This window comes from Harpia harpyja, chromosome 8 (genome assembly GCF_026419915.1).
Source record: "Harpia harpyja isolate bHarHar1 chromosome 8, bHarHar1 primary haplotype, whole genome shotgun sequence".
Lineage (NCBI taxonomy): Eukaryota > Metazoa > Chordata > Aves > Accipitriformes > Accipitridae > Harpia > Harpia harpyja.
In genome coordinates, this window is record NC_068947.1 from 33370204 (window position 1) to 33396526 (window position 26323).

The window sequence follows — 26323 nt, forward strand, 5'->3', positions numbered from 1 at the left end:
ATTTTGTGAAAGAAGGAGCACAATGCAGACAAAAAAAAAAAAAAAGGAAAAAAGGCAGACAGTACAGTCTAAAGTAAAAGTCAATGGACAAAACAGAAGAAGGTAGATTGTGAGAAGCTGTGCAGGTTGTGGAGAAGTCATTTGAAGGAAGAGACATGAGCATGGAGAAGTGGGCAGTAGTGAAAAACAAAGCAGAGCACCAGAATGACAATGTTTAAATTAAATGGTCTTATCTGGGGTGGGGGAAAGACAGGGAAGTAGCAAAGTATGCTTGTGTAAGGGAGAAGTCATATCCAAAAAGATACTTGACTCTCCTTGTAAGGTTAATTTTTCTGCACACGCACAGACATCCACCTCAGCCCTGCTACCCTGATTGCAGATGTCCTAGTCATGCAAGCCTGTGAAAGGTAAAAATGATGCACAGGGAACATCAGCTCTCATATTCAGACACTACTCAAATACACACAGAGTCCACCTGCAATAGCATATCATCTATTCTGGGAAGTTGGCTCCTTTCTTTCTTTTATATACATCATTACAAGCACTACGAATACTTACATCTAAACGCATGCTTCATATGCGGAATCGATGCAACAAGGAAACAAAAAGGCAGATAAGGCACTGATTGGGAACTTGTTCCGCTCTCCACAAATCAGGCTGGTCATCCTTATGCCAAAACCAAAAAAAACCCAAAAAGCCCACAAAGTCTTGCTTTCTTGAAACAATACAAATCAGCCACCAGAGAATACTTCTGGTTGCAGCTCTGAACTGCTTCTTACCTATGTCCTCAAAGAAGCAGTACATTCCTGAGAGTCCTCCTAGAATCACATATCACTGCTTTGAGCCTACATTAAAGCTTCCTTCTGCCAGCTACCTCCTGTCCTCCACCTGAGGCTGGCTCAAACCTGTCACGCTGAGAATGTATTTATAAACTTCCTAAAAATAATTTGTTTTAAAAAACATCTTCTCAAGACCTTCACAATTTTAAACATCTCTCATTTGCCATTGTTTTCAGTGGACCTGGGCAATTACTGAGGTATTTTCAAAAACACAATTATGTGGCTATTGTTAAGTGTTTGAAAAAGGCACAGCATCATACTGCTAGCTACACCACCTTTTCTCAAAGAGATGGAAAACACCAAACAGCCAGTACAGCAGCTGAAGCAAGCACTACCTGGGCACTGTGGCACAGTTCTTAAGAGTCCAGTGACTTACCTCTGATGTGCTCAGTCTCAAGGCTATAGCTGCCAATGTTAGACTCCTCTGATGTAAAACACCAAAAGTATTTCTAAGTTCACATACCACATATGTTTCAATGTAATTAAGGACATGGAGTTATTTGCATTTTGAAAGTTACATAAGTGATTTGTGAATTTTGTAGGTACAAGCAGTATTCTGTTTGCAGGACTCGGCACTGTTTCAAAGCAACCTATTACTGTAATGTCTCACCACTGTGAGCTTACATATACACAGATATATATAAACATTATATATAAATTTATATAAAAATGTAATCAAATGGTCTATTTGTTTCTAAACACAATTCTACACAACGGTTGAAATCTTAGGTGTAACTAGTATCTCACTTGAGCCATACTTTAGATATAGAAAGAAATTTGCTTGAGAATTAGTTGAAACAAACAGAAAAATTTTAAAATCAAGCAGAAAAAAAGCTCCAGAGCTAGCTGCACTGCATGTGAGCTAGTCCTATTCTGGAACATTTCCAGTTTGCAACATTCTCCTTATAGAAAAACTCCACTACAACAGTGACCACGCTATCCATGCGTTTTTTCAGCAGTGCACTCACCAACATTTTGGATGTGCTACCTGCCTACTCAGCCCTCAACCTCTTAGTGAAAATACATATGAGAGAATAGTTCATATTGGTAGATTATCATTATTGTTTTCAAATGTACGTTTTCTAGATTTATATGAGGGTAGCCAGGCTGAAAACATGGCTTGTACTTCAAAGACAAGGTAGCAGTGTTGTGACAGCCCTTACTTGAGCTTATTTTGTATTCTCTGATTGCATTTAATTGATATCTATTCCTACAAAGACCTGCTTCACTTATAAAAGTTACCCTGGAGTCAGAGAAGCCTGTTTATGACTATGGTCCCTAGCAGGTGTCTTTCAGACATGTATCATATGACATGTCCTAGCACTACACTTTGCTCTGAGATATGGAACAAATGACAAAGTTGTGCAGAGCTCCTGAAGAAAGAGCAAGAGAGAAGTCTGATATATTTGTGATAGATGCCAGCACATCTCATCATGGCATGCTGACTGGCATATGAACTTTCTGTGCTTAAATAGCCCAGGTTTTACAGTCCAGCTCAGTTCTGATGAAGGTATAATTAACTGATCTGCTGTATAATTGTCTGGACATAGTTTAGTCTCTGACATAAGTCGTAAAAGGTCAAAGGCCTTCTCTGAGTCCTTGGACAAAAAAAAAAATAAAAAATACATGCAGAAACCAGCACGGAAAGTAAAAGTCAGTATCCTAATGTCAAAATAAAAGTGTACAGAAATAAAAAGGAGTACAAAATTTCATATAAACTTATAACGCTCTCATACAGAGATTCTTAATGTTAGCAGAGAATTTCACCACACTGAAGTGTGAAAAACCAGTAAAATGATTCCAAAATAAGCCACATATCACATTTGATAAAACTTTTTACATTAAAATCCTTGCAGGTTCCTAACTCGGCAATTAAACATTATAGCAACATATGTCAAAAAACTTTTTGAACATAATCACATCTTCCAATTACATACTGTTTAGAAAATACAGATCAGTAAGATACAGACATATTTTCAAAGTGTTCATTCAAGTGTTTTAATCATTATGGAGTCTGATAACACCACTCCAATATAATGCATGTAGTGCTTGGCTATTAAATCCAAACCCATTCTTAAGAAGAAAGGCAAACTTTATGACCCAGAATTGCATATTACCAATGTTTCAGAATACAGAAAGCCTTCCAAAATGAGAAGAGTTGCAAACATTTTAAAGTCAGGTTTCTTAGAGGTCTCAAAATAATTTGTTTCAGGAAATAGACTTGCCTCAGCGAGCTGATAAAAAAGCATAGCCCTGGCAAAATCCAGCTTTCCTACTGCTCAGCGCAGTGTATTTTGTTTCTACGACTACTTCAATTTCACTACTTAGCAGGAAGACATTTAAATTTTTATTATACTTCTATGTCGCAGCAAAAGAATGTACGAGTCTGATACTAAATAATAATGCACTGAGGATTTAGGATTTAGGTTAGATCAGGTTGGTTTGTTGTTGGTGGGGTTTTTTGTTTGTGTGGGGTTTTTTGATTTTGTTTGGGTTTTTTTTTTTTCTTCTTTTATACACAGCAGATGAAAATAAATGCCAACTACTGACACTGAAAAAGATTGGCCAACTATCCCCTCTGCTTCAGGGCTACTGCTGTGGGATGAATATTAGCCATCTGTAAAATTCAAACATGTTGGGGAAAATATAAATACAGAAGCCACATTTTGTGTCATATGCTTTGCTAATAGTTTAAGACAATCCTGAGAGGATATATCAGTTAACCAATCTGCTTTCCTATACAGTTATTAAAGTAAATGTGATACATGAGACAAGAAGATTAATGAAAAGAATTGTATGTGTAGACAAAGGACTCTGAGTATGGGCAACAAGTAAAACCAAACGCTTCATACTGCCACTTTCAAATGCTCGTACTAAACCATTTTCAGACAGCAATACACTGTGTGAGCTCTAAGAGGTTAAAGGGCCCAAAATGTATCCCAGATATGTATGCTAGAGTTTACCAGTTGACGGCTAGTTTGTGTAACTGAAGTTATTTAACCCAAAAGGACAGTTTCAAGAAAGGAGAAAGTAAAGGGTGAATCAGACCCAGCAGAAACTGGAAAACCATGTTTATAAAAAAGCCAAGATGCTGCATCAGGAGTGCTAGAGGCCCTTGTTGAGTTTAGGGCTAGCCAAGATGGGACTACCCTGCCAGTCACAGCAATTGAGAAGCAAAAATCCAGTTGAAGCTCTGAGCTGGCAGCCACTGCCTCCTACAGCTTTAAGATATTGCTTATCAGCTGCCCCATGCTGCCTTGCAGGGTGATAAGTAACTCTGCACAAGTCCTGCCCAGCCCACTTGGACTGCTTGCAGCAATCAGCAGAAACTGCTGCGAGTCCTCCAGGCATAGCTGTTGATCCACAAAATAGCAACATGCCACTGAAAAAAGAGTGATGTTGCTCTCATTTGTAGCCCATAGTCCCAATTCAAGCATCGAACAGCTGAGTAACTCTGCATAAGATATTATCCTGGGAAAAAGTGATGAGATCTGTGTCTAGTTGCTAACACAAACGTTGGTTCAATGTTTTCTGGCTCTATTTAAAGACAAAGCAAAACCACCAACCCCAAATCAGAACACGTCACAGTATTACATGTTACTTTTTTGGCATTTCCACTCAAACCAGTAGTGTTTCAGTATGATTTGCTAGGGTTTTAGAAGGAATTTTTATCTAGTAGCTCATCTAGTAACAAGTCAAAACATGTTGCTGTTCAAAAAAACATCTAACAGTAGTTCAGATAGGGATTATCATGACTCAGACAACAGATTTAAGTGGTTAAAGAATGACACTAACCAAAGTCAAAACTAACTGACTACTTAACGTAGAAAATACAAGCCTGCCAAAACCTCCTTGTGGAAGTGTCAGTGTTTTGAGCAACCTGAGGAGGAAAGGGAAAGCCTTGAGAGTTTCAAATTCTCATTTGCACTATGCTGAATTAAACAGTACATTTACATTCTGATTAATTTTCCTTCTGCTTACGAGTAAATAAATAGAAAACAGTACTAAAACCAGTTTAAATTCTATCAAGTGGAAATAATTTCCTGATTTTTCATCTCACAAAAATTTGACTTTTCATTTTAATTTGGAAAGAAAACTAGCTTAGAAATACACTAATATTCCAAAGAACAAAACTGCTGCTTTGCAAAGTATGTTTCAAAAGCAGTATCCTCAGTGGTTCATAAATATACATATGTATATCAGAAGAACGTTCCCCATCAATTTACCTATTTGTGTACTCACTGTTTCAGTGTCTTTTTTTCCCTTTCAGCTTGTTCATTGTTATCTTTAGGGTTTTTTTGTTTTATGGGGGACTTTTTTTTAAGATACTCCTACATAAGAAATGAAAGAAGGTGACTGGTTTATTTAAGACTAACTAGACACTTGAAAGCAATTTTTCTAAGGGATGTTTATTAGTTTTAGCATATTTCCAAAGTGCTAGCATAGTAATTGTATGGTAACAGCAGAATCCGTTGCAAGATCTCTGCTCATTACAGTCAATCATAACCAGGATGCCTAAGGCAAGATAATTCATACTGTTGTGGGTTTGGGGGTTTTTGGTGGTGTTTTTGTTTGGGTTTGGGTGTTGTTTTTTTTTTTTTGCTATGTGGAAATGGATCTTGAGGCTTTCAAGTTTGTTTTTTTCAGAAAGAACAGTTAAGAGATCAGTACTCAGGGTCTCTGGTACTTTGCCATGCTACAAAAGGGACGAGTTTTAAGAAGAGTCACATCTGCCTAATGATTGAGTGAACTATTTATGACTATCAGCCAGTATACTGAACTGACTAAGTAGTCATGGAGTTCAGTCATGGAACAGAAAAGGTATGGTGCAAATTGAAATGCCTTACCTGTCTGTAAATGAGATCTACTAATGGAGGTGCACAAAAGGTACGTATTAATGAGCAAAACCCTCTGATGTAATTCTGACCTGTTCAAGGCAGTAATTGCCCTGGTGTTCTCTCTCCCTCTCACTGGAAGAGGGACCAAGTTTCACACAGTTTTCAAAGCGTTATTCTGAACTTTTTGCAAGACATAATGCGTCTATCAGATGGAGGGTAACTGCACCTGCATGATGTTGAAAATCAAAATTCATTTAAAATCATTGAGATGTGCTGCTTCCACAAAAATGCTTAGTCTTGGAATGCTCACTACATCAGCTTTTAAAATTTAGCATAGATTTGCAATTGCATCACATGGGTGTTATGCATACAAATGTTTTATATGGATGGAAGTGTTACAAAATTTAAACCTGATCCTTGAACCATCTTTATTCACTTCTCAGAGTATAAAAAACAAAGGGAAAGTTAAAATACAATAACAACATAATGCTTGCATATTATTAAAATACTTTTATGATTGTTTACACCACCAGAATAGCATAAAGATTGTAATTAAGAAACAGTCTCTGAAGAGCATTATCATCTAATACTAATCTACAATTAATCATATCAGACACCAAGAACTTCTGATGCCACGCTTTTAGACTATGACATAAAACCCCTAAACCAAATGGTTTTCCACAGAGTAGACGTAGCAACTTTGTGAAGCAGGTCCCTGTTTGAGTAACTGAGGATGGTGCTGCCAGTGTGCGTGTGCATGTGGAGACTGCAACTAATGCAAAAGCTAGGGCAGATCGTTATAAGTACCCTGATGAACAGATGGGCTGGATTTACAAGTGTAATTTAAAGATAGTCTCAACTCATCTGTACATTAAACCAGTGTCAACACAACTGAGAAATGGATGAAAAGAAAAAAAAAATACAGGAAAAGATAAAATAGAGGAAAGAAGAAAAAACATTTAGAAGGTTTAGATAAAGCCCATCAAGCAATTGCCCAGCAGGCAATTGCTTTGGAAGCCGAAGCAAAACATCGCTCCTCAGATAAAAAGAGGACTTAGAGAATTGGTACTGATGGCACCTCTGCTACAAGTAGCAAGTGATTTATAAAATAGCCTCCCAAATCTGTAAGATTAGAGAACAATTGTCCAGTGAAGCCTTCATCATATTTTTTGTTGGCATGTGGGGAGACAAGAAAAAAAAAAAAATCTTGCAATATTGAGAGAACAGGCTTAAAACAAGATGTTTGTTGAAATTTAAAACACAATAGGGAAACAAACTAGACTGTAACTGAATGTTACTGCATTCTTTGAAAAATCAGTTGTAGCAGAAAATGCCCTTTCTGCATGTTTAGGTAATCTTTCACATTCTCCTCCCCTTGTACTTCTGAACAGGGCTTGCCTTTTCACGGAACAGCTTTAAGAGACATCAGAAGATCCACAAGATGCGCTGGCTTAAGTGGCATTATTCCACTCCCCTTCCTTCAGGTAATCATTCTCACTACAGGCAGAAAGACTAGAGAAAAGATTTTGGCCATTTGGCCTCCCAGTAATATGCCTTTTGATAAAAAGCTTTTAAGAGGTACTCAGAGTGTCATCACACAGAGCTTCTGCCGATTTTGTATTTCACCTACAAATTTTCAGGTTTTAGTACAGAAAATTGTTCAAATAACTAGGAAATTGAAGACCCAGTAACGCACTCCAACATTTCCTGATGACTGGCATATTACATATGTAACTCCAGATACGTATCAGCCCATACATTAAGAACACCAGTGTGAGGTGTATGTCCATGTGCTGAGCAGCATGGGTTCACAAACAAAAGCAGAGGATACCTGCTAGACTTCAAACTACTGGTGATGGTTCTTGATTTTTTATTTAGAAAAGCCTCAGAAGAGCTAAAAAAAGTCTAAGAACTTTCTATAAATAACTTGTTGAAATCACCACATCACTTCATGCCACCAGCTTTTATGAAGGAAAACACTACTCAGTATATGTTATTCCTCACCCAAAGCCAACAGGAAAGCGGAAACTATGTATTTTGGTATCTAGCTGCATTTATATTGACGGAAGGTGATCTCAGATTATACAGTTAGGTTAGGGAGACACCAAGAGTGAGCAAAGTGACCTGCCTGAAGTGACTGGCATATACATGATAGAAAAGTATGGTTTTTTGCAACTCCAGTTTACTTCCTGAATTTGAGAAAAGATCAAATGGAATTTCTAACATTAAAAACAAATCTAACCAACTCCATCTGGGGGGCTTCGCTGGGAACTGATCAAGTGCTCTTTCTTATTGGCCAGGTGGTGCAGGTGGGAAAGAAGTCGCATTTTGGATGGTGTGTCTTTGTGGCAGCTGGGGAAGGGACGATTCTGAACAAGTGTCTTCATAGTTCAGAACGCTAACTTTTGTCTAGAGTCATTGCCATAAGAAAGGAAGGTATCATGAAGCAAGACTGGTTATCTATCTTAATAGTAATGTTTTTTTCAAGCAACTTTGTTCAAAGGAAGTTAGGAAACAAGTAAATGGTCATAGATGAATGGTCTAGCACTGTGAATCTATGAGATTCAGTTTCCCAGAAAGAGAGATTTGCCTAGAGCTATTGCCTCTCTTCATTCCATTATACTGTGCCTCTTTATTTGCAGATTACAGCTATCCTTTCCAGTTTTGAAATTCAGCAATTTGCTATATACAGACACAAACATGACAGTATTCATCTTATAGTTGAAACACATTTAAATTAGCCCTAAGAACTGAATCAGCTGAAGGCATAACAAAGCTGGGTGCCTCTCAAGATACAACTAACTAATCATTTTAGGTTTTCCTTGTGACACCAAGTCAATAGATACAAAATACATTTACACTGGTAAATGAGAATTGGAGCAGAAATTATTTCTAGATTACATTACAGCTGCTTAAAACATGATAAAATTTTAATTTATTTTTCAGGTTTTGAAACAAGTACTTCTGAACTAGCTGTATAAAATAATATAAGCAATCTCATCTAAGTAGCTACCTCCAACTTTTCTTCCTTGAATAATTTTTTACTAAAAGAAAATTTTAACACCTGCTGCTCCTTTCTCTACCCCAAAGTTTCATGTAATTGCTGGAATTTATTTTGCATGCATGTATTCATTAATTATTTTAAAACATTATTTCCAAAAATAGGATTTCATTTCACTGAAAGATGTATGCATTCAAAGTACCATACTTCATGCTGTCATTGCACTGTATACAAAGAAGTGATACAGCTTTTTTAGGGCCCAAGCTGAAAATGTATTTCAACCATATTAGGGGGCACATAATGCTTTTTGCACCTTTAAGACAAAAATTCTTTGTCAAAGGAAGAAGCAAACTTTGATTTCAGAAAAAAAAGCCTGCTTCAATGTCAGAAAAGTGTTGTGTTACACTGTTTGAGGAAAGCCAAATATGTACAAACGGTAAGATGATTTCTCCTCTCCCCCTGCAGCAATGCCATACGGAAATTCAAAACGACAAAAGCAAAACACAAAACAGAGAAAAGAAACCATTAGAAATTACTTGCACAAAGACATTTTGAATTGGACATATGAAATATTTCTCAGTAATGATTTTTCATTCCTTTGTTTTTTTATTTAAAAAAATAAACTTGCTGAAGTGATAAATGCTTTGCATGGATCTTCTTTAAAAAAAGGGAAAACAATCCTCAAACAAGTAAAATTACATCTTTATCTGCAAAAAATTATTTGCCAATGTCATTACTCATTCTCTTTTGTTCCATTTCATTCTTTTACACAGCCACGCTATGCTGGTAACTTATTTCACTACTTGTTTTCTTATTTAGGTCTTAAAGGGAACATTTTTTGTCAGAAAACAACATATCCTTTGAAAACCTGATACTGCATGGTAACAGTGGGAGGGAGGAATAGAGAGACAGGACTGTAACACAAGACTAGTAAAAACTTCTTATGTCCCTAAGTCTAGCCTCTTGGTATCTTGGATACATCATCCCTTTATAAACTAGGAGATGAAAAAAAAATCTTCTTACAGAAGGATAGATAGGCTACAACTTCTAAACCCAATATACTCACTACTACTTTCTACAGGCTTTTCTCAATACATATTCCTTGTAGAAATTCTTCTAGCACAAGAATTTCCGTATTTACAGTTAAGCACTGAGGAGGAATGGAACATAAGCCCTTCAGTCACACATTATACTGTTTTCTGTCACTTGTGCAAGAGTGCCTGGTCTCTCAGTATTATCAACATATTCATAGAACAGAAAACACCACGAATCAAAAAATTACCAAGAGGACATAACATGTAGACAGCTCCTTTATTAAGATACATTTTATTTATTTTTACTGGCCTCTTCCTGTATTTAAGTTTTTGGAGACAAGCGATAGATTTAGTCCTGTATTCTTATGTGCAGTGTACAAACCAAACAATAGCCCTCCACATAGCAAATGAAACATTAAAAATACAGTCTTTCTGGCCTACAAATATAAATGCAACTACTAAATATGAAAAGGGAATTTCACAATTTTTCTGAAAACTTCAACTATGTCTAGGTTAAACTTCAGAAAATGAAGACTATTTTAAATTAAGAGACTCCCTGCTTCATCATTTTTAATCAAGACACTCCCCTCCTTCCCATAAGCACAAAGGCAGGATATCAATAAATAGCTTACTATATTTCTAAGACTAGCCACAGCCAGCACCATAACAAGAGTATAGCATTATTGATTTTTCATTGATTATGAAACAGGGAGCTGTTTCATAGTCTATGGACTGACTCAAGTCAGGAGTGGATTAATAAGATTACTTCTAAATAATATCTCTAAAAAATGCTAGTTAAGAAGCTACAATGGAAATACCTTGCTTGCAGGACCTGCTCTGAATTTCACAAAAAGATCCAAGTAACTATCCCCACTGAATAGAAGTTCTGGGCTTCTGGCCATAAAAAGACTGTGCTAGCACTCTTGGCTTTGTGAATAATCCTCTGTTCTTGTGATGTTCAGTCACTTGTCCTGTTTCTCCTCCTGTCCTGCACTTTTACATAATACATTTAGAAAGAAGTAGTCTTTTGTATTCAACAAGACATTCTAACTCAAAAGGTACATGTTCTATTTGGGGGGGGGGGGGGGGGGGCGGAGGGAATCTAACAAAATTAATTTTCTGTTCAGCCACAACTAATTTCACCCTCTTCCTAAACTCCCTAATTTACTCCACTATAAATTCCTCCTCTCCCATCTTGAGAGCTGACTAAAATCAGCTCTACATTCATACACAAGATTAACCTCGTAACACTTAACTCTGAAGTAAAACTAAAATAGCTTATTTTCACTGTATTTTTATCGATTTCCATGAGCTCACAGAAATAATTTATCCTGAATTATGTACAGGAATGCGTTTTTTTAGTGGGAAAGACAAAGTGACTGTCCTGAGTTAATGGAGCCTGCAGCTCCACTCCAATACTAACCTGATTGTGCCTCCTCCACCCCCACATTCTCCTGGTCTGCCTTCTACCTTGCACGCGTTTCCTCCCTCCAACACCAATACATAGCTACCTCTCTCTGACTGCTACTATATAAAAGCATTTTTCCATTAAATCTCTTGACATATGGAAGCACACCAAATGGGTTAGAGCGCTTTCAGAATTTCTTTTTGTAAACCTCAACAAGGTTATAATAAATTACAACAGAAATACACTCCAAATCAAAGCATGTAGTCTATGCTTCCAGTGATAAATTCTAGTGACATTTGAAGCCTGCATAGTTTGAAATTTCAAAGTGAAGATCTCAAAAGACATCAGAGAAAGACAGGTCAACATTTATAAAGGATGTTTTAATATGCTTTACTCTGCAGAATTTACCACTTATGAAAATTTGCAAAGAAAATACCTTGTCCCTTGAAGACCAATGCAAATTCAACTACAGTGTTGTTTAAATTCATGTTCTAGTAAACTTCTGAGTGAGCATCAGATTGATGGCCTCAGAAAATTCAGACAATGAGCAGATTTTAAGCTAATAAATAGGGCTTGTGAAAATAAGTTCTTAAACTCATAAAGACATAGTTTTTAATTCCAATGTCACCACATAAAGTGTTACCTCAGTTTAAATTACATTGATTTGGGGAATTAATGACATTACTGAGATGAACTCATTTCAAATTACCACAACAGCACACATTAAAATCCAAATTGGAATGTATGCCTAAGGATCTATTATTCAGACTTTACGAATACAAAATGTCACCTGCTCAATCATGTCTCAAAATAACAATTCCTTACTGCATAACATGTGGGGTTTAATTCTATTTGGCTCTGCATTGCCCAAAAATAGTCTGAAAAAGAACAACGCATCGCCAAAGGTAGGGTTGCTGATTAACAAATTCTTACGTGTGCTCTTACACCAGCTTACTACAGTTTTGTGTTGCTAAATTACTTGATTGGGACATAAAGGAAAATGTGGTTTGTGTCACCTCTCTCTCTCTCTAAAAGCCAGCCTATAAAGTATAATCAGGAAGAAATTTTTTACTCTTTGGTAGATGGTTTTGGACAAAATAGATCAATTTTTCTCTTGGCCATGCAATTGCTGAGCCCTTTCCAGATTACAGAGTACAGACAGACTGCAAAAAGTAGAAGTAAAAGACAGCTGGGTGTGGTGAGAGGCCGCTGTAGCTTCTCTTCAGCATTAGGGGTTTCAGAAATAAGTAACTTAAAACGAGTACTGATAAATTATCAGCACCAAAACTGTATGAAGTACAGGGAGCAGTAGGGAGAGAAAAGACAAAAGCTTTACCATAAACAACATATTTACCACTGTTTGAATGGGGCATGCTTAACCTTTTTCCCTCCTCTTACACACAAAGTTCTTCAAAGTGATGGCCTTGCACAGATTTAATTGTCAACAGGTAGACCGTTTCTGTAGACATCTGGCATCCAGGAAATGAGTGGCCTCCTGCACTAAGCATGTCAGTAGCAATGTTGATAAACTAGGAAATAAACATTACTTCTCTGCTTTGTGACAAAGCAGAAGCTATGTTCTATGTGAAAACTACATGTTATTACCTGAATTTATTGAAGAAGGTACAACAGAGGGGAAAAAAACCCCAACCCACCAAACAAGCCTACTCCTTATCAAAAAGGCAAATTAATTATTTTTTGTAATCCAAATGGAGACCTGGATGTTGGATTTCAGTCTCATCTACAGATCAACTTAATATTTACATGAAAATCCAAAAATACTTTTGTCTTCCTTTCAGTTTTGCACCGTGTCTTCCAACCAAGGACCCAGACTGTTAGAAGCAGAAGTCTATAGGTTAGCTATAATAAGTATAGTCAACCTATCATTCTGAATACATGCAGTGATGGACCAAATCTTCACGTGACCATAAGAAAAACACATACATATCTCCAAGAGTGCTCTGTACTCAGAAGAGGGAACCAGCTAGATAATTTTTTTTCTCTTAAAAAGGAGTTACGAACACAATCATCACACGAAGACACTTTTACATGCCATACAATGTCAAGGCTCTTCTAAAGCCCTAATGGATAAGAAAGAGTTCATACGATGCACCAAGCTTTTAAAAATTTTGAGAGTAACTACAGTATGTAACATCTTAAAGCACCTGAAAACTACAGAAACAGAAAACATTCAAAGAGTTTTGTTTGGATCCAAGTTAACTGCAGCATAGAAAGTGTAAGATGACTACACTTAATTGCTTACATACTTAATGAATCATTGAGCAAAGAAACCTTTTTATATACATATGCATACATACATATAAACCCCAATTTTTAATATATTATCAAATTTACAAAAATTATCACACTTCCATACTAACAGGCAAGAATATTCTGTCCTCTACAGAAATCTTAATTTTTGACCACATCTCACAACTAATCAAAACAGTTCCTTATGTACGAGTATGTGCATTTATATGCACAACTCTCAATAAATTTGAGATAGATTTTTAAGACAGAGCTGCTACTACAGTGCTTACATTCTGAATTAAAAAAAGCCAAAAAGCCCAAAAGTGAGGTAAACCTATTGATTTTAAATTTATTTGAATTCAAGGTGAAGAAACTGAAAACAAAATATAATTTAGTCAGAATATTGTAGTCTTTAGATTTATCTTTAACTAGACAGTATTTTCTTTTTTTCATAAAAGACAGCTAAGTAAAACTAATCAATGCCATCTGTATATAATTATAGTTTACCGAAAAGAGTTTCCAAACTTTGTAACTATGGAGAAAAACAAACAAACAAATAATTATGAAAGGACAGAACAACAGCCATGCCCTGTAGAGTTAGAAATCCAGATGTGATAAAAGCTTTTCATAACAATATGATTGTCATTATTTCTGTAATAAATTATGATTCTGAATGCTTGAAAAGAGAAATGCCTCCAAAAACCTGTGCTGAAAGTGTAGTTATAATATATAGTGTTGAGTTATTATATATAGAGGCCTACTAGCATGACTGTTCTTCAAAACAACAATAAAGCAAAAATGAAGGCTGTCATACAAACAGAAATGGAACTCTTGTTTCTAATACAACATCAATATATTTGTTTTACAACTTCATTTATTATTCTTTAAGAAGCCCTAACATCATACAAACTATTATATCAGTAGACCAGGTTGTAGGCACTCACACATGGTGACGGAAAAGATGTTATGAGTCTGAACTGTAAGCTGTACAATTCATACAAGATGCAAGGCAAGAGATGGACTCTTTAAGAAAAAAGCTCAAGACATTAGCACAAGTCTCAGTAACACCATCACCATGGTTAAATGATGGTACTAAGCATAATAAATAAAAAAATCTGTGGCCTCCAAAATAACTCAGGTTTAAAAATCAAATCTCTTTATATCAGTAACAGAGAAAAACAACTAGAAAACTACCCATCCTTCAAAAAAACCTACCTTGTAACCGAAACAAAATGTCAGAATGGCTTGATTTACTGCAAATACACTCCACTAATACCAGAATATCTGATACCCTGCAGACTTAAGAACAAACTAAGGAAACATCAGCATTACTCTGAAAGAAAAAAGGAGCACCATACACAACAACTACCTCAATTTAGAGGGTTTTCGCTCCTACTCTGGAAAATCCTACTCGGATTTCAATCCATGAACACGACTGCAGCAACTGTTGATTCTTGTGCAGTTCTAAGGATGCTGCTGACTGTGAAGGCTTCTGTTTGAAGGTTCCTGACTTGACAAGCCATAGCATGGAGACCAACACACCACCACATGTATAGACTGCTGCTAGTAACTGTTTTATTTATGTATTCAAATTACATACACGCAGATATGGAGATTCCTTCCCTACCTTCTCAAGGAGGAAGTACAATCAACTCCCACAATGGTTTTCTAGTATTTGGACATACTTAATTTGTGAAGAAGAGATGGGACATAGGGAAAATCAGTTTGTGTGTGTGTGTGGTTTAGTTTTGAATTATGAGACAGTCTCTCTTTAATTGCTTTTCTCCCAGTCACTCTAATGTGTTTTGAGCAAGTGTAGAAATGAAGTTTGTTTCAATCAACTCTAAATGAACAGCAAATATTAACAGTTTACACCTCTAGACCTTCCAGAAGAGACTCTCAAAGCAATTAGTAAAGCCTCATCTATGCATCTGGATTCTTCCCCCTGCCACTGCCCACCTCAAGTTGTGAGTGGGGTCATACAGGGTACTACGGAACAAAGTTGTAGGTGGTCTATCACTACAGGACAAGAAGTCTATGCCAAACCGTAGGTAAGGTTTCACATTACACACTTCTTGTTTTCTACCTTAAAATGAAGATAATTGTTTCTGTCACACTGCCATGAAATTAAAGCACCTGGTAGAACTGGCAGCACAGAAAGCACATTTGCCAGGTATACTAGGTAAGCATATTAAGAAGGATGACTTCAAACTACATATCGTAATCTGGAGTCTTTACCAACTGAGCACTTCAAGGTTGTTTATCAAAAGGAGCTGACTGAAGGGAACTAGTTTAAAGTTCTCCTTGGCTCTTGCACGGCCATTTCTTAGATCATGGTCTAGAAAGTCACACTGTAACCAATGCACAGGAGTAATATGCGTAAGAAAGTGTACAGAAAAAGTGATTTGCTTGCAACATATTTAAGAAAACAAAACCCCTTAGGTTTACGCTAAATATCCTTGTTCCTGATAAAATTTCTTTTTATCTAGAATAAATAGAAAAAGAAGTATTTCAGATTCTGTTTTAACTAATATTCTCATATATATTGTAAGTTATGTTGTATCATTTTTATTTCAAATCTTTAATTAATATTCTTAAAGTAAATCGTACACACATTTCCCACCCTGATATTGGTGCTACTATACAGTTTTTACACCATTCCTTTTCTTGTTTGTCAACATATTTTCACAAGCCTTCTGTTCACAAAATCCTGCAGTTTTAAAAAAAAAAAAAAATTAAGTTTCTTTCTCCAAAATACTCAAAGGAATAGATGATGCATAGCATTTTATTTTATTTTTAAGGCCAAAGAGAGAACAAGGTCTCATCATACCAAACCATTAGAGAAGAAACTGTTTTAGCACATCTAAAAAAACCTCTAAGCGTAGAGAAAGTAGATAAACTACTGCGTAAATGACCTAACAAGGAAGCTTTACAGATGGACTTGATATTAGTGAAACAGAGGTAAATGTCAACCCAAACTTTAACACCATCAGTCAATGCTCATGATTGCAAAAAATGTTCTAGTTACTGCAAATCATTTTCTAGCTTATATATATATAAATATATATAAAAGTTGTTTTTCAGGGAGACAGACTTGGTCTCTGGAGTTCTAATTAAGAGTTGTTTTACTATAGAAAAGTAATGAAAAATAGCGCTAGAAGTTCATGTAGGAACTAATCTCCATTTAAATCAATAGATTTGAGTTTAAGCCAATTTAAAATGAAGAAGGAAGCAAGAAAATGATTGTTAGCAAGCTGAAAAGCAAGACCCTACAGTGGCATAAAACAGTAGATATTTGTGCTATAAAGGATTCCAAGGACATAAAATGCTATTTAAGGGCCCTTGGGCTGCATCTTATGTCTCTTCTAGGACAGAAACCAGCTACCCTTGTTTGTCTAGATAGACAAACAGATGTATCTTGCAAGGTAAGGAGGGAACAGGGAAGCAAGTTCACTGAAGAACTGACAGAAACCCCATGGGACTGGGAAAGAGCTATGCAAGTGCAGGGCACAGGCAATGAGCAAGAGCAAAAAAAAAAAAATTTAAGGGGAAGAAACAATTACAGTTGTCTGCAGCTTTTCCTCAGGGAAAGGATGGAAAATGAAGCCAAAGGAAAATGAAACAATGTACAGACAGAACAGTTTTGTAGTGGTAAGTTCAACTATTATTTTCAGGAAGTATGTGATAGTCTTTAAACTGAAGTTCAACATTGTCCAGTGGGTAACAACAGTGGTTGCTTTATTTTCAAGGTGAGATCAGAAGGTTTGTGTAGTATTCTAGAAGTCTTATAACAACTTCTATTAGTCCTTATTTAGCAATTGAGGAAGTAGACTCAAATCTTAAGCCTTTTTGTTATTTTGTAGGGGATTAAATTGACAATAAAGAATTTTAGTCAGATACAGGGGTTTTATTTTGGATTTGTTTTCAAAACTTCATATTAGAGAGGGCAAAGATCTATGTCTCCAAGTATTTTTCCACATACATTTCTGGTTTTAATTAAGTTAATATTAGATGCATATTTATTTCAATATCACTATGACTACAAAAAAAATACCTGAGTACGAATAGAGACTTTTTTCTCTATTATTTCCAATAATAAAATTACTTCCACTATTTAATATAGGCACACACTGTGAATGCTTGGGGCTTTCTCTTTAAGTGTCATATAAGTTCAGACAATCAGATGTTTACTATGTCAACATCTTCATTGAAGCTTAGCTGCGGCAGAGGAAACCCTTAAAGAAGCATCACCTGTGCCCCTACTAAAGCATTGTGCAGAAGAACTTGTAATTTTCATGATTTCCTAAGGTTGTATGACATCTTCTGACCACTACTGGCCAGTCTCAGTATTACAATCTCTTGTCTTAAAACAGGAGTTGGGTTGAACAAACTACAGCTGCATTAGGATTGTTACTCCCTACCTGCTTTGAAAGCAGAGGATCTGGACATAGCGCAAGTTTCAAAACAATTGCTACTTTTTTTACTATTAAACAAACTGGCCTTCCAGAGTGTTCATTCACTACAGCAGGACGTTTATAATTGTCATGCTCATTTTCAGCCAAGCATATGGAGTTTTTCGCTTTCTAGGTTAAGTCTTCCATGCCAGATGGGCACATGAAGCCCCAGAGATGACTTGCAAAGCTGCACAGAAAACCGAAACACAGACCAGAAGAAAGAATGCTCCCAATGGTTTGTGTTACAAGTGAACCAATTTACTGAAATGACAAAACTTTCCTATTCACATTTAAGCTTGCATACATCACTGATTGCCTGTAGTGGGATATATGCAATTGAGAAGGAAAAGAAAAGCATTCAGTGAAAATTAAACAACAAGAAACATGAAAAATAATAACGACTTCATGGATTTTTGCAGTGGTTTCTTATAGATGCCTGCAAGAAGGACAGAGAACCATCCAGAATGAAAAGTGAGAAACATGGGAGAAAGCCACAATCAGTGTTCGGTGCTCAATGGGGTACAACTTCTCTCAACAAGAATCTCCTTGCACATGTGGAGTACAAATGATACTCCAACATAGGTGTAATTAAATATTATTCAAGATCTTTAAAGAGAAATTCCAGTATACATTTGAGAAAACAGATTTCCACTCCTGATACAACATATTTTTAGAAGTTGTTTGTTTTTCCTTAAGGTGAGCAAAGCATTGAGAAAGCAGTATGTTGCTTTGGTGTCTGTTTTCAGAAAAAGAAGGTACAAGACATTTATGGAAGGACCTAGGGAAGCACAGAGGCATGTGGAGTGCCTTTTCCAGATGTTGTGAAAGGAGATTTCTACTCCTCCCCCCAGCCCACAGGAGGCTTTTCTTCCTCACTCTTGGCATTCACTCAAAACTGAAAGTTAAAGAATTAATTTGTCACTGTATTTGCTTAACTAGATAGCATGCTGCCATGTGCATTTTAAGTACACCAGATTGCAAGCATTCTGAATTTATATGTTTTCTCCTCCAACATTTATTACAATCTTTTCACCTTTTACATATAGCAAACTATAACATAGTTACCGAAACATTTGCAGTACTCAAGGATACACAATATTAATTGCTCAATCAACCTGCATTGACACACTGGATTTAACATGCCATGTTGAATTACTGATCATTTTTCTAACCTTACGAAGTCAATCTGGGCCAGAGACATCTGCAGTTTAGCTGGCATATTTTTTAAACACCTGCTTCCTTAACTATTGTAGTATCACTAGTTTGAACAGAAGCGCACACATCATACCTTGCACATTTTGGTGCCTGAATACACACATAATAAATATTTATTTCATTAACTTTTCTTCACTCTTGGGAAAAATTTCTGCATTTTATTGAAAGCAATAGTTTTGCTAGTATACCATATACTGAATTGATTTGTTCTGTACTTAAGTTGCTTTAACTGTTTTTAAGAAAACCCACGAACATGGTCTTTTTTGAGCGTTCTTCTAATACCAAGGAGAAAAACATATATCAGTACAGACATGCTCAAATCAAACGCCACCATTGCCTTATTACTATTCTCCAGTTTTTTAATTAGAAAAATGTATTTTTAAATATACTATCATGGAAGAAGAGCAATATACATCCAACAACCCCCTTTAACTTGATAATACAAAACATTTAACAATAGAAGTTGAAGGCAGTATTAAGCTAAAACTTCTATAATTTTCAAGTGTTTTGTTGTCAGAAGACTGAGATGGTCATTTACAGCATGATTTCAACCTTTTTTTCCTCATGAGACAATCACAACTGCTATACAGAACTTGTCATACCACATTACAGAACTATGATTTTTACTATAAAGGATTATTCTGCAAAGAAATTAAGGAATGAATGAATATCATGAATATCATAAAGAGCATCAAGCATAAATAGCTTCAGCATTTTGTATAAAACTAAGAACAACATTCAACTTTTAAGATGACTACATGGAACTGTAACTTGCTGATGAAATGAGATTAACTATTGGAAGCAAGGCAAAAGTTGTATTTTACAGCTTATGAAGAAAAAGAAAGTATTGCTAACCCTTACTATTTCCCCGCTTCGATAGCAGGATGTGCCTATCTCTGTGATTTGCCCTTGTCTCCCTCATTAAGCCCCTGCTCTTGACTAAGAAGCAATGAATCATAATTCAACTGATGCCAGATTACTTCCTGACAATAACTGAAATAAGCACAGAGCTATCTTTAGTAAATTCACTGTTACCCTAAAAAGTTTAGGACAGTAGAAGAATAGAGATGAAAGACAACCCAGCTGTGTAAGGCAAGGTTCACCACCTGACAAACTTGCAGAACAGCAATTAAAATACTAGTCTGAGTTGTAAATCAGAGTAATGTGAACTAAAGCTTACCACATTTTTAAAAGTTATTTCTCTTACAATTAGGAACCCCATTGATTCTATTTTCTTATAATACATCTTACAGACAGAAAAACAATGCATATTACCTTTTGTACTAAACATTTACAAAAGCATTTATGCTCCAAACGTCAGCATGGTGATAAATACTGTGGATGTAAGATCGTGTCAGACTGTTTTATTTCCCTGCCAAGCATTCTGTAGATGAGAAAATGAAAGACTTGTTCCTAAGGTTACTTACCCATGAAGTTCAGATAGCTCTCTCCTCCAAGTGTATGAGTAATGAGACGAATCATTTTATGAAGCTGTATTCCACGATCAATAACTGGAGTAAGAGGTGAGAGCACACTCATGTTTGTATACATCTCTGCATCCATCAGTCGAAACGCCAATGTCTTATCACCAACAAGTGCCTATAACAATTCAAAAAAAAAAAAAAAAAAGGTGAAGAAAACCCTTGGGTATACTAGAAGCGTTTCTAATATATTTTTTTAAAGCAGGCACTCTATCGTAAAGGGAGGACTCGGAAGACTGGCGAGGAGTCAAGGACATGGCTTGGTGTGCATGATCTGGTCTCTATTCACAAAGAAAATACCCTGCCACCGCCGATGATCATGAGGTCACAGTGACTGTAACCTTCTAATTACTACAACTTTGTATTGTGTTATGTGTAGTCACGTGGGTGTGATAGATATAATCTGCTGCCAAAAAGAGAAAGTATGTAAATTGAAGCAGGAACGTCCTGGAGCTGAGCCTTGACTGGATGCCAGACCCGACCATTTGTTTTCCCCTTGCAACCCTCCACATGGTTACTGGGGCTCCTCACACTGATTGGAGTACGAGTATGTGATCAATAAACTAATAGCTGTCTAACCCCTGTTGTGGTCCTACATTTCACCTGATGGGTTCAAACTGCTCAATTACTTCCAAGAACCTTTTTGCCTACAGATATCAAATATGAAATATTAGTGTCAACTCCATATACCACAAGTGACCTACCATTTTGGAATTTTTATAGAAAACACAGAAAATAAAAAAGCAAACATCTCCATTCCTGGGATGTACAAATAAAGGGCTATTAACAACACTCCTGGTTTAAAGATGCAGACTGAATATGAAACATTCATTTATATGCAATCAAGAATGTGATTGGTTTTCTGTGGCTTCACACAAAAGAAAAAACAAACTAGTAATTATGTCTAAAAACAGTGACTGAATTACTAACTTGCTAGTGCTTACTGTTACTCGAGAAAGGCCACGCAAATGCTATGTAAAAAGGATTATTGTAATATATTAGCATGCAGGTAGTTGAAAACATTTTGGAGCATTTGTATGCAAAATAGCTATTTTTTGTTCAATTAGCCCAATTCTCACTTTATATTCTAACATGAAAACTCACTAGATTCCAGAGGGACAGATGAGTTGTAAACAGGTCTAGCTGAAAAGCACCATCATCCTTTAGTTTTCCAACTAGCAGTGTAACAGCATATATAGATGATTCCCTCAAGTAAAAAATTATCTTTAAAAAAAAATAATTCCTATGCAACGATGGCAAGACTGAAGACTGCAATGAACAACTCCTCTCTGGACTCAGAATGTGACATTTGTTAGTATTATTTAGTATCCCCTAATCTTTCCATTAGAAGAGAAGGGTTCCCTCTTCATGTTTTCTATGCTAGCCATTTTTATAAAACATTATCCTTCCCCCTTCAGTGATCTCTTTTCTACCCTGAAGAATATTAGTGTATTTAGTTTTCTTCTTATGAAAACCAATCCACACCTGCTATTATTCTTACCAACTCTCTCACAGCATTTTTCTCAGTTATGCTGTATATCCTTTGATATACAGGACCAAATCTGCCTCCAACATTCAAGGTGCACACAAACCATGAAAGACTACAGTGGCATACTGATTTTGCTCTTTGCTCTCCATTCCATTCATAATAATTCCAGTACTGTATTTGCTTTTTTGAAAGCTATTAGCATTGAGTTGCTGTTTTCACACAAGTCTTATAACCACGAGGCCCTGTTGAGTGTTAATAGTCAGCTTGTAGCCCATTACAACATATAAGAAACTAGAATCGTTTCAGCCTTCATGTGCATCACTTCAAGTATCTTCAAACTGAATTTTATCTACACTCCCATTTTGTTTTTCTGTCTTACTTTTCACATATCATCCTGGTGTACATCTGCAATAGTCTTTTTTTTTAAATTCAAAACAAATAGATCTTCTCAAGTATGAGATTCTAACCCAAAAATACATACTGATATGGAAAACAACTCAATTGATAAAATCCAGCATGAAATAAAAGAACAGCAACCGTAATATTATATGTCATGCTTTAGGATGAAGAATCAGCTTTTACAAAAGCAAATAATCACAGAATAATATGCATTTCTAAGTAATACCTGAAGTTCTTTACCAGGATTAGGACTCTTCTCTCATGCCTTAAGTGAATACTGTGTAACAGTCTCTGAGATAAGAATGTAAATAGGTACACAAAATGAAGCGGATAAACTCAAAATTCTCTTTTTAAAAATAAAATATAGGCCTTGTTTTGGACACTTCTGTTGACTTTTATTATAGAAGGTATAGGAAATAGAGTATCAACCTCTATTATGTAGAGGAAAGTTGAAGGTAGGTTACTTAAAAAATAAAAGTGATTTTCTAACATTTTAAATACTCAACCAATGTGTTTCCTGATTCTTCAGATACAACCATTACAAAGATTGTGGGAGGTGAGTATTATCCAAACTCATCATTACTTTTTCATTTTTCTGTATACAGAACCATTACAATTGATGTGTTTTGAACCACACTGTTAAAGAACATTTCATTTAGATCTCAAAACAGGATGTTTGCAATACTTTCGGAGAGGAAATATATTCTTGAAGGGAATACAACGGCTGCAAACACTGATTCAGTGAACAAATTTGCTAAATTGAGATATTGTTTATGCTTATCATAAATAGTGCTCCAGCTTACTTTATGGAAACCAGATTTTCAAAAGTATGGATTATATGCATTCATATGTCCTCCTATGTCCTATGACAGGCAGGCAAACCAAGAAGCTAGGACTCATTTCTTAAAAACAAAACTGAAAAATAAGAACACCCACACGCTCCAAGCAGGATTCCTTAATTAAAAAGAGGGATCAAAACAAAACAGCAAAAAAAGCCCACAAGAAAACCCAACCAAAAAACCCAAGCAGTAGTCCAGATCTACTTATCTCTGAAACTGTTGCCTATCCTTCTCAACTCTGCCTCATTTTTAAAAAACAAAACCCACCAAACCTCTAAACCTCATCTTTTACTTGTTTAAATATAAACAAAGAAACAGATAAAATACCTGGTCATGACTCTCTGCATATGCAATGTATTTTTCTTCATACCGTCTGTTTGTTAATGTATGCACAATATTGCCCATATTCCAGTCTTCATCTTTCAGCTCCTTAATTATCTGCAGAAATAAAGGAAAGATCATTGAAAAGTTATTGCTATTTTAACTAACAGCAGATTACTACCTTTCTTCATTATCTTGGCACAGAATTTCCAATGGATTGTGAACTGTATTACTTTAACTTCTCCTGCACCCAAGTTTTGAAGTGATGAGTTTTCTCTGATAATCCGAAGAGATTTTTTCTTTTGAATTCCACTACAGAAATATAATAACTAGAACACTTTGTTTCTCCTGTACTTCCACGTATAAGCATGGACAACAGGACTTGCCTTCTATCATGTGAATCCTCTCATACAGCAGGCAATGTGATTGATAGGAGCTGCAAGAAAGCACTGCACCAAAACCTGGGAAGAAATATGTGGGCACACACCTACCTACACACAATATTGGAAGTCCTGTATTTCAAGCAACCCTGGCATATGGCAGCTTCTAACTATAGCTTAACCACTGGGATGTGTGGTGGAGAATGGATCACTGCAAGATAGCACTGTGCTATTGCCATGAAGTACACAATAACATGAGAAGGTGCTTAGCGCAGGGACTTGTACGTTGCCCGATCTGTGAATTGCCGGTCAGTTCCAAACCACTTTCAATGCCAAAGCTTTGTAATACAAAAAAAGCTTTACGTTTTTTGCCATGCTAGCTCCTGGTTTTTAGCAATTTAAATTAAATCACGTCAATAGGAATTTTCTGCCTCATATGACACTATTTCCTCCCTCTTCTAAATCTAGTCCAATTTCAGTGCTAGTCTTTTCTTTTTTCTATAGTACTTTATAGACCTCCATTGAGCACTGCAACTTAAATACATGTACGTAAATATATAGACATAAAAATAAAAGTGATAAAAAGGCAGTGACACTGAAATGGCTGATATGATGCTGTAAAATTTAACATTCTGACCGTAACTGGTCATGTATTCCTAAACAGCCTTTTTTTTGGGGGGGGGGGGGGGGGGGAGGGGGACTGGGGGGGTTGACTCCATAAATTCTGGCTCTGAACACATTCAGGACCCTATGCAGCATCATGTTATGTACTACATCTATCTTTAATCTGAACTAGTATAGCCACTGTTATGACAAACAGCTTATCTTACTTTTACAGATCCCTCAGAATTAGTTCATGGAACCCTGAAGATCCTTCAGGTTTAAAACTGATTTTAGGAAGTTGCCTAGAAAACTTGCTATTAACCTACTTAATAGCTGGACAGAAATGACAGCAAGCAGTCTAGGACAGTTTGAAAACAGCTGATAGACTCTGTTTCTAAACTTTTCCCTTCCAATCATTTCAGCTTTATTTTTGCCTCAAGAAATGTTATGAACTACATGCATCACCTCTTTCTCTAACTCAAGGTCTTCTGCTGTGGTTGCTTATTTGCAGTTTCCTTAGCTAGAAGATTCCTGCCTGCATCACCCTATGATCTCGTACAATCAACATATTCCTATATAACTGGAGTCTGCTGGGAAACAGCCTAGACTATCATAGCTGAATTTACATCCAACATGCCATCAGCATGCTAACCTTCCATCTGCTGTCCCATGTTAAGCACATGCTTAGGCTGCAAGATATTTTTTTCCAGTTAAAGAACAGAACTTACTGCAGAATAGGCACACTTCTTCCCCGAGTATTGCAAATTAAAATAAGCAGACCATATCAGAGATTGCTAAATTAGATTATCCATCTTTTGCCCTTGTAAAATTCTACAATCTGTTTTTTTTCTTTGTAATATGAACTCGGCCACTCGCATTTTGCCCATCTAGGAAATTACTCATCTTTGCCCTTCCTAAAGTGTGGTAAGGAAGTTGAAGGTGTAAGGAAAAAAAAAAGCCATCACAAAGAGATGTTTCTTGTTACTACAAAAATGAGCCCTCGATGCATTCCAGGATCTAAATTACATGCTCCAAAGTTTAATGATGCTGTCCCTGTTGGAAAAGCTGACAAGTTTGTCTTCTGAACAAAAAGAGGTTTGAAAACTGTTTTTCAATCGGCTCTCCACCTCCTAGTTACAAAAGTAAAAGATGCTGAAGATAAGTTAATTTGGTTTTATTTTAAGCTACTCACTATATTTATTGAAGCATTAATGGCCATATAAAACATTTATTGTTTTCCAGATCATGATGATAGCCTGAGGGATTTGGATGCAATCTTCTATCTAATTGAAAAACTTTCTCTAAAACATCACTAGAAGCCTTTTGAGATTATTTAGTGTTTTATTCCTTTTCTTGTGATTCTCTGTATTAAGGAAAAAGGTGATTTAAATCCTTATTGTAGTCAGTATTTATTAGTATATTATTGTGCTTGAAGAGCATTTACAGATTTTTATATTTTTATTATACTTTTTGTTACCCCACTGTAATAATTGCTGGTGTTTGTATAATTCATTTACATTTACTTTGGTTAAACTTTAAGCACTATGTTCAATGCCAATTACTATGTCCAATTTCAGGAGGGTTCATCGCATGTTTTCAGTGTGGAGTTTTTTTTATATTTATATGCATATGGTTAACTACTTATCTACCTGTTCACATTCAATATAGACTACCCATTCTACAGCTGTTGCAAGATACAGGTTAATGCAAACACAATGAGTCTACGTGTATTGCACAAAGAAAACATATCAGCTGAATGGAAAGAATAGTCC

The 26323-nt window shown here is 36.0% G+C and overlaps 1 protein-coding gene across 2 annotated transcripts in view; it reads right to left on the reverse strand.

Moving 5' to 3' along the window:
- The window catches only part of GBE1 (1,4-alpha-glucan branching enzyme 1), a 173454-nt gene that overhangs the window by 39165 nt on the left and 107966 nt on the right, over window positions 1-26323 (reverse strand). For both annotated transcript variants that reach the window (XM_052795218.1, XM_052795219.1), the window contains exons 11-12: window positions 23575-23685; window positions 20467-20638 (exon numbers count right to left, since the gene is read on the reverse strand). In XM_052795218.1, the coding sequence (XP_052651178.1) occupies window positions 20467-20638; window positions 23575-23685 (283 nt within the window). The remainder of the gene's footprint in view (window positions 1-20466; window positions 20639-23574; window positions 23686-26323) is intronic.